At 42.2% G+C, this 10,000-nt stretch overlaps 1 protein-coding gene across 5 annotated transcripts in view; it reads right to left on the bottom strand.

The window, feature by feature from the left end:
* Positions 1-2,659: 2,659 nt before the first annotated feature.
* Positions 2,660-10,000, bottom strand: part of LOC143032828 (sodium channel protein 1 brain-like) — a 766,195-nt gene continuing 758,854 nt past the window's right edge. For 4 of the 5 annotated variants that reach the window (XM_076197936.1, XM_076197935.1, XM_076197939.1 and 1 more), the window contains 3 exons: positions 9,702-9,853; positions 8,338-8,506; positions 2,660-8,160 (listed from right to left, as the gene is read on the bottom strand). In XM_076197936.1, coding sequence (XP_076054051.1) covers positions 7,912-8,160; positions 8,338-8,506; positions 9,702-9,853 — 570 coding nt within the window. In that variant the 3' untranslated portion in view covers positions 2,660-7,911. The remainder of the gene's footprint in view (positions 8,161-8,337; positions 8,507-9,701; positions 9,854-10,000) is intronic. The other variant, XM_076197938.1, reaches the window with a different exon arrangement.

Below are 10,000 nucleotides of genomic sequence, written 5' to 3'. Positions count from 1 at the left end.
AATTAAGAGCATGTGTAAACCTAATAATATTGCTTCTGATTGACTGCTTCTAGTTTAAATTACACGTCCTACTTTTGAGCGAGTGCACGCACTAAGGTGTTCTGGTCTTGTACACAGTAGGCTAGTCACAAGGAACTTTAAGGCTTGATTCACACTATCGGTCCGGTCGCGCTCCACTCCCGCTCCGCTCTCGGTCCGGTCCAATATTGTCTCATTAATTTCAATGGAAGCATTCACACTGGCGCTCTCGCTCCAGTCTCGCTCCGGTTTCGCTCCGGTCACGGTTCCGTCAAAAGATATTTTTACTGGAGCGAGACCGGAGCGTGACTGGATCGTGAGCGCCAGTGTGAACTCAGTTGCCACGGTCCTGGTCCACTCCAGTCGAGATTCAGCCTTCATATAAGCAAGTAGTGTTACCTGCTGTCCTACCAAACCATGGGTAATCCAAAGGAAACGCCACAATGGGATCATGAGAATGTTATAAAAATGATAAAAATACGTTTTCTTTTTATTTATCACTGATACAATGACAATGCGTACAGCGAGGATATACATAAGCACCAACTTACTTTAATTTTGTGGATTCAGATGAAATGCTAATAGAATTAGTCAAAAGGTAAACCAGAGCTGTATGACCTGACTTCGCTGCACTACAGTGATAACGTGGCGAAAAGAAGAAGCTGTGTTGAAATAAGCAGGCAGCTGGGTTGTGAAGATAAGAAATTCCATACAATTGCCTAATGTCCACTGTGGAAATGCATTTCCTATCCTCACTAAACAATTTTCCTATACAATAATGTTTGCATACTTATCATATTGCCAAGGTACTGAGAGAAAAAAAAATACACATTATTAACCGAAGAAAGAAATTCCATATGTATAATAACCTATTATCCACTGCGGAAATGCATCTCCTTAGCTCACTCAACAAATATTCTTACACAAGTTTGTTTGTCTACTTATATTTCATCCTTTTGCCAAGGCATTGAACCAGCTAGGGAGCTGAAATAATCTTTCAGTGTTTCTTTCACGCCAAAAGCCTCCTTCGTAGCATTTCCCCCCTCTTCCTCTCATTGGACGTACTATGTTTGATGGAGGCATGACAACAGTATCTGGTAATGCAACAGCATTTGGGTGTATCAGATTGTGAAGTATGCATGTTGTTGTAATGATCGCATTAGCGTTAGAAGGCATAGCTTTAAGTTTCCTTAAATATATTCTGAAGGTTTGCACTAGAATACCAAATGTGCACTCAGCTATCCTCCTGGCTCTAGATAATCTATAATTAAAAATCCTCTTCTCTACCTTATGTTCAGTCTGTGAACCTGGGTAGGGCCTCATCAAATTTCTCTTCAGCGGGAAAGCCTCATCTCCCACTATAACGTATGGTGCAAGCACTTCAGTGTCAGGAAGTGCAGCATCTTCTTGTACATTTCAGGTCATCCTCAATTTTGGATAGTATTTTCTCAAATGTTCCTTTGTTCATTCTGAAATAGCTGTGGAATTTACTCTCATCATCAATAAGACGAGGATACAGAGTATGAAATTCTCCTTCAGTCTTCCTATCTTGCAACATAGGATGAACCCACAATTTCTTTCTTTTTCTATTTTGTTTTCCTTCTTCTTCTTCAAGTGCAATAGCGATTATTGCCAACTCGGCGTCAGAAAAGTCACACATCCTTCGTAACTGATGGTAAGACTTCTACTGGTGTCGAGGGAGGGGGGGATGACGGGAACGAGAGGGGACCGATAGTGTGAATACCTCAGAACCGAGAGCGAAGCGCGACCGGACCGATAGTGTGAATCAACCCTGAATACCTCAGAACCGGAGCGGAACGAGACCGGAGCGTGACCGGACCGATAGTGTGAATCAACCTTAAACAAACTTTCTTGCAGACAGGAGGCAGCCTAAACACGTACGCCCGCCACGGACGGAGGGGAGAGACGTTAGTATCCACGATGGCTAACGAAATGTCGCGTTGCTAGGATCGTTCTGGTCAAGATCTATATATATATATATAGATCTTGGTTCTGGTATTAGAGGAAACGAGCGAGAACGTAGAAGAGGTTGTCCGTAGTACACAAGAATATTGGTGGTTATGATGACAAACCTTTGCAGCAAGTTAGCTAAATATATTTTATTTTATTTATTTACTTAGTTGTTTATCTATTTGTTTATTTGATGTACAATTGGGAACAAGTTCTTCGACACGGCTCACATACATACAAGTTTCAAAATGGTGTACATCCGTATTCATTGAAAACCTGAACAACTGACATTCCAAATAACAAATGTAAAAGGATATTCATAGCCACATTATGAAAACATCATAACTTTTATTGTGATTCATTTCAATATAACAATATTACTTTTACAAACAGTTATAACTGACTGTCTAAACATGTGGGAACATAGAATAGAATTATATAGGAATTTAGTAAGAAGGGGAAGGAGGGAGAATGAATGAATAGGAGCAGCAGCTATATGTAGGAAGGAAAAGGAGTGTTAGATGGGGTCAATAGCCACACATGAGTTGATTCTATTGGTTATCACAGAAGTATGATTGTGTCGAAAGCCAAGGGGGGGGGAGGGTCACTCATGAACTCGTGTGAAGATCTCGTATGAAGCCGGATGACAACAACGACTCATTTCTCGTAGTTCTTTTTTTTTTTTTTTCCTTAAGGTCATAGCCATCATTCCTCCATTTTTCTCTGGCTTCATATAATTTTCCTTCTTTCAGTAGCAATTTGTCCGTACTGCTTCATTGCCTGCCGTATTGCACAGTCTATTCTTAGGGGGCACACTAGTCGATATGTAGCTATCTATCACATGCAAGGGTAAGGAGGAGTATAATTAACACTGACAAGTTTGCTGACACAAAATCATTTCAGTTCTTTTTATTTTTTTTTCTCTTGTGGCTTAACAATTTATGAAAGGGTGAAAGTAGTTTTCTTGTTCTACTTTTATTTTATTTTTTCTTCCTGGAGGACTTTCCTTTCCCTTCAGCCGAAAATTAAGATTTGGGGGTTGGTAAGTGACCATGAGAGTGCTCAAAATGAAACAGGTAATCAGAAATCCATCAGATGTATAAAAAGATTATGTAATTCCTAGTATAGGTATATTTGATTATGAATTAATTATGTATCTATTATTACAAATACTATTATGATAGGAGTGCAGAAGGTAGTTCATGTAGACAGAAGGCTCCAACGCCTAGGCTCTTGTACGATAAGTGGTCCTGGAATAACCAAACTCTACATTCACTAATTGATTGTTACCTGGGAACAAGGGGGGGAAGGTGTATCTACTGTCTGGGGCGAGAGGTGATCACAGGTCAAAGAAGTAAGTTCTGGGAGAAAAAACTGTCCCCCAACAAAGCCAGACACCTTCACCCCGTGCCCAGGATGCTTTCATAATCCTCACGTACTCAGTGATCTCACCCAGGTTATACTTTCATAGCTCTCACGTACTCTATGATCTCACACTCTCTTGCTCGCGTTCCCTATCTCACTTCTTAGCTAATGTATAGCAGAAAGGGGCGTCACTGTTCAAGTGTTTTTATCAATTAGTGAAAGTGGAGTTTTATCATTAATTCATAGCAAGTAATGGGTAACGTGAAACGATTTGTCCATTCAAGTAATATCAGTCGACATTCGAGTGTCGGACGCACCATCACTAATATAAGGAGTTTTAGTCTTTCCTTTCTTCCTCAGGCAGCTTCTTGTATTACTGAGTATTATTATACCTTAACAACACGAAGAGAACGGTAACAGCGAGAAAGGAGTGACATTGTATCGTCGTCAATACTATCCTACGTGGGGTTTATCATTTAGGGAGTCCCTGTTAACGGCAACCAAAAAATCTTACGGAGCATCTGTACAAATTTTAACATTCACTGCTGACTGACCGACTGACTGACTGACTGACTACTGGATGCTGCGGTTTTGAATTAAGGTGGAGAATTTCTCACTTCTGTTAAACCCTTTCACCGCTACAATGGTGCATATTGAAAAGTCGGCTACAGCCATAAGATATGAGATGATTTCAGCATCTTTCTGTTTATTTACAAATGTAACGTGGTATGGAATTGGTCGGCATGATTGGTCTTGTGCATGAACTGCTGTTGTACCCGTGAAGAGAATACATATCTAGCAGTCTGTTTAGCAAATGGATATAGCTTTATACATACATACTTTTAGTTATGCATATACATATATACACACATACAGACGTATGTAAATACACGCACACACACACACACAAACGTACACATATATGCGCATGCACACACACTCGGACATACATGGGTATCTCTCGAGTGTATATACTTCAGTCATGTATGTGTACATAACATACAAGTACACATGATCATAGTTTTACATACAATTATTACTCTGATACCTTTAAATATGTTTTAGATACAGGAAACAGCAATAGAAACAAAAGGATGAGGCAAAATTGAAATACAGCAATGTGGATTGCATCAACGGGTGACATGTCCTTTCAAGTAAAGACACCTGTTGTATTCCAGAGCATCTGTCAGTTTGTTCATATACCATTCAACAATAAATGTATGTAAAGTCGATATAACTCTGAATGCTAATAACATACTATGAATTTGATATAAGCTTAATATAACCGTGTAGCTTATTAGTTCCCTTACTTGTTTATATAGAGACTTGGGCCTGCCAAACTGTCAGTATTCACAGAGTTAGTTTGCTACTTTCGTAGGATATACTACTCAAAACGCCAGACTTTTGTTTATTATGAATATGATGAATATCTCTTGTCACAACAGTGATAAACGTGAAAGAATCGAGCCAAATTGCACACTACTGTTCCGAATACCAAGCTCAAACTGAAATGCATGTGAGAAAAGGGCCTGATTTTCCAACATGTATTTCGTATGTATTTTATTTTTATTTTATTTCGGAGGCTGAGCAGGATGATGAAGAGACGAAAGATGTTTTTTTATTATATATATATTTTTTTGGACCGTTAGACGAGCCCTGCCTTGCGTGGACGTGCATAAAACACGGACTGGCAACTTAGTATTCAGCAATGGTTACACCGCCATAAAACTATACCAAAATGTCAACCTACGGCAGCTCAATTATCAATGAACATTGGACGTATACAGTCTTGATGCAAGACACTGTTATATAGTACCACCTCCCCCCTCCTCTCCCCACAGAAGGAGGTGGGCGGTACTAATCAGTTATCATTCATAGGTTCCATATAAAAATACCTTATTTAACAATTATATCACTCAGCTTGCGCCGCTATACAATCTAGTATTGCGTTCTGTACATACCTAGAAATAACGCTACTTAAGGTCGAACGAAGGGGCACAGAGATAGCAAGTATTCTTGTGGGATACTGGGATGCCAGATCCTAGTAACCGACCTGAAACCTACTGGTAACAATGATAGAAACGAAAACCCTAACAGTTGTTCCCGCGTATTTTTTTATTTTATTTTTTTCTGAGTGTCAATCTGGCTCTTTTCATAAGTACATCTATGTATATGTGCACATGCATGTATACATATGTATGTACATCTGGTTCTTCTATCGTTGTCTAATTCAGATTGTTACTATGAATGTTGACATTTGGGAAGGGAAAGTCTCGTTATCTCTTTATGATTTTTTTTTTTTTTTTTTTGTAGTGAACCGAAGATGATGATGGGGAACAGAAAAACAAATTCGTATAATATAGACCTGAAGAAAAAGCGCCACCCATAATCGAACTATTCCACTGAGTCGGAGTTGGATACTTCCATGTCACAGGTGAATAAACTTAACAAAGCGTATTTCTGTGTAAGTGAGTTTGGATTATTGCTACAGAGAACGTGGTTGACTGCTTTAGGAGTCTGTAAGTAAACAAGGTAGAGTGGGTGGATGGATAGGGGGTTGTTGTTGTTGTTGTTGATGATGAGGAGAGAACCACTGTGCTCGTTTTTATTATGTCCATATGACCCCAACGACCGCCAGAATGTCACTTTTGATTAGTTGATTTGGACAAGCCAGCCAGAGGAAACTGGCGAAGTGAGGGTCATGAGAGGTGTGTGGTTAAGCCATCCTGCTTTGTACTGCACAGGAAGACCTACACCAGGTCACAGCCGCTAACTCTTAGGTTGTCTCTGTACTTTTCCTGCTTCCAACTGTTTCAAAACAGAATTGGTCCTTGGAAAGTTGTGTAACGGTTAAAGGTAGTGTGGCAGCCACCGCGGGACACCGCATGAAGGGTGGGGTAAGTGAGAGGAGGGTTCGTAGTTGGAGGTCGGGGGTCAGAATTCTCCCATCATTCTAGCGTCGGAGCAATCTAGACAGAAATCGGAAAGACGCTGAAAAAAAATGGATCAGTTATCATCGTAACCCCTCGTTCATAAAAAAAAGCTGGCGATGCTGAATATTTTGTCTTCGTCCTGGACTAACGCTACATATAGTACGAAGTTGTTTATATCAGATGAATTGAATCTGGGCAAGTTCATCTCTATTTCTCCGACACCAGGAAAGAAATCCCCAGCATCTTGATGACCATGACCATGAAGTGATCTTCATGAAGCTAATCTATGTACACTGCATGAATATCGCACACACATAGCTAATTACCTGTAGAAACGGGGAAGGTGGGTGGAGGGTAAGAAGCGAGTGCTCTCTCTTTGGCACGGTTGGGGTACAAGGCGAACTCGAACTCAAGTCTTAAACATCCGAAAAAAGACGCCATACGAAGTGCCAAATTCCAGGTCGAACTCAAAGGATCTTGTTTTTATTTTTTTATATATTTTTTCTTGTTTTTTGGTTACAGGGTTTGAAAAGAGCTGTCTCGAGGAATGAACTGGGTCGAACCAAAGAAGGGGTGGGTAGGTGACTTGGGGGCGTTGGTGGTGGAGGTGATGCTTGGGAGGTGGCAAAGGGTTGGGGGGCGGGGAGAGTGTGGCTGGGGTGAGCGGGTTGGATCTGGGTCTTGGGAGCTTAGGGTGGCGTGTACTAACTGACTAAAGAATGGGAAAAAATATCGCTGGGTATTTGGCACACTACAAACAAACACTCATGACGAAGCAAATAAGCTTAATTGCATATTAATTTGCGATGGTTCCATGCCTCGGGAGCAAGGATATTGCCATAGTTACAGATGCAACTTGAACATGCACAGGGAAAGGTTTTAACAGTGGTGGCACGTAACAGCCCTATCAATAGGGGTGGGGGTGGGGGGGCGAAGGCCCCCTTCATCAAGTTAAGTACTCATCTGAAAAGGAGTTTCCGCTTCCTCAGCGGAAGAACTCTATATGACTCACGCTATGGTCGAGCCTAAGGTACTTGGGTTCTTTTCTATGGTAATAGGGTGTCCACTACTTCCACTGGTAAAAATAATTCTTATGTACAGTACACGCAGAGTTAGTTGTGACTGGGAAACGATATTTTATTATCTTTTATTTTTACTTGGGAAATGGTTGGTTTATTTGGGCATATGTGATGAAAATGCCTCCTTTAAAAATCTGTACAATGAAAGATAACCATGACTCTCCACAAAGACGAATACCAATGCCAACACACGGAGTACGTGTCTTGTGAAATGTATAATGTTTATGGCAAATACGAAGGGGACATCAAGTACAAACAAAGATTCACCTCAACATCTCCTTTCGGTACTCGTAGCGCGTCGAAGCCTGGAGGCCGGGGAGGGGGTGGGGTAGGTAGGTGGGTGGGAAGGAAGGGTGGCTTTTGGTGCAGCAGCCACCAATCAGGAGAGAGAGTAAGAGATACCTGTGGTGCAGGCACGCGGAGGCCAATCACGGCACATCTCATGCTACGATGCGTGACTGTTGGCCAGGTTATAGCCTACAGATCCACAGGGTAGACACCAGTCAGGTGTAGGTGCAGGGGCCAGGATTGCCGGAGAGTGAATGTCAGCTGTTTTCGAAGTCGATAGTTTTTTCGTGAAGGATGTAGTCCGGTGAGTGTTGGGAGTGCGTAGAATGTCTGTCACCGGTTTGGTGGATCTGCACGGAGATGAGTGAAGGGTTCGAGCTCTGGGAGGTGCGTGAGGCACGCCTCGAGATGGGGAAGAAGAGGAGCGATCCGCGCGGGGATGTGGTGTGCTCGTTGATGGAAGAGCGAGAAGCGCGCCGAGAGCCCGATCGCGAACCGCCGTCTCCCTGCAGGGTGGAAAAGCGACATGACGTCACGACCAAGCTCCGAAATCATTCAAATTCAACTTTGACATCGACAAAAGTTTAATCTAATCTAGGGTGTTTCTTTTCGAAAGGAAATTATGTCAGGAAGAAAAGGGGACCAGAAAGAGAGCTATGGCTTCTCCCTTTAATTGTACGTACATGGTTGACGGAGCGACGTCGTGTCTGGATTGCCATAGGCATGGGCACTACCTGGAGAAGGTTGGATACTCGCTTAAACCCAGACCTAATTGATGAGCCTCCTGGCGAAGAAGTCTGCGTCTGCGCCTCCTCTAGCAGCAGGTTCTTCTTATCCAGTTCTCTTCGTCGTCTTCGTAAAGGAGCAAGAAAATAAAATAAAAAATAAAACACATTTCCCCTAAAAAAGATATTTCCTGTGCACCAAATATACAACACTCATAGTTATCTAGCGGAAGCCTTTTTTTGGTCGGTCCTCGTGGGTGGTGTTACTACTGAAAGCGGTTAAACCTACAAAGTGAAGTATTCTACGCTGCAACAGCGTGGTGGACATATAAAGATTAGCAGTGAGTGATTGATCCTGTGCGTCGGGGGGAGATGCGTTGGGGGTCAAGTGATTGTAATCTGGCTGGGATCCACTAAGGCATCCATACTACTCGTGTGACCTAAACTTAAAATCTCGTGGAATTACTTATTCAGGTCCACTGCAGCTATTGAGGCTAAGGAAGATGTTGCTTTAAGGACGAAAAAGGCTCTGAGAAGTGAGGGAGGAAATGAGGAAACTTTCGAAGGAAGAACGGGAGGAAACATGAAACTAAACAGAAAAAACAAACTAGTGTATAACGGAAAGCTATAGTTTCTTTCAGGGGTAAGGGAACCCCCTGAGGGTAAATAAATCCAAACAGAAACTTTAATTATGGAATCGAAAGCATAATTTAGACTTCTTGTAGAGATAGAAAACACTCCCCTCCCCCAAAACTCAAAAGTGACAAGAAATGGTTATTCAAAATCAGGATTTGAAAAACAAAAAAAAACAAAAAAACTGAGAATGATGGGATGAGGCATCAGATATCCAGGATTAGGGTTAAAGGTATTCGAGAGTGATGTCAGAGTCCTTTTGGTTACTCTCCGCAGTCTCCATGTTTCTTTCACATTCAGAGGGACCTGCGTGGTAGGGCACGGGCGATTCTACAAGGGTTGCTTGGTCGACTGTCTCACCATCTGGTCTGAGCGTATGAACAGTCATAGTCTTATTACATGGCCACAGAAGAGTCACTTCATGCAACCGTAATAGCATAGAATACAGAAGAGAAAGACACATTCTTATACTCGTCCCCTATTGTAAAGTATAGCCGTGGCAAATAGATTCAATGCAAATTTAGCAGAAGAAAAAGAGATTCAGCTCGTTTTCTATCGTAACAGCACGAAAAACTAGATCTATAAAGACATTAGTATGTTTACTGTTGATGCTTCTTGTCTTTTTTTTTCAATCCAGTGATCTTCACTTTTTGACAATGACAGAAACAAATCGGGAGGTAAGATCTCACCTTAGGAACACCCTCCAGCCCAGCTGAATGGTCTTGGCCGCCGTGTCCATTTTCTTCCAGCGCCTCGTCGACGACACGATCTCCAGCTCCTTCCGCGTCGGGAACTGCTTCTTGAACTTCTCCTCCATTTGCATTTTGAGCTGAGGGGGGAACTAAAGAACTTTGAGAGTTAGTCCTGGGTGATGGCGCGCCCGAAGTTGCTCTGGTGCGGACACTGCAGGCGGCCGTGCAGGAATGGTGATTGGTAGCTGGATAGTAACGAATAGTGGCGGTCGGCAGTCACGGCAGAGGCAGAGGTC

Source organism: Oratosquilla oratoria, chromosome 14 (assembly GCF_046742065.1).
Source record: "Oratosquilla oratoria isolate Oo_2021 chromosome 14, ASM4674206v1, whole genome shotgun sequence".
Classification (NCBI taxonomy): domain Eukaryota; kingdom Metazoa; phylum Arthropoda; class Malacostraca; order Stomatopoda; family Squillidae; genus Oratosquilla; species Oratosquilla oratoria.
This window is presented reverse-complemented; position numbering and strand designations above follow the sequence as displayed.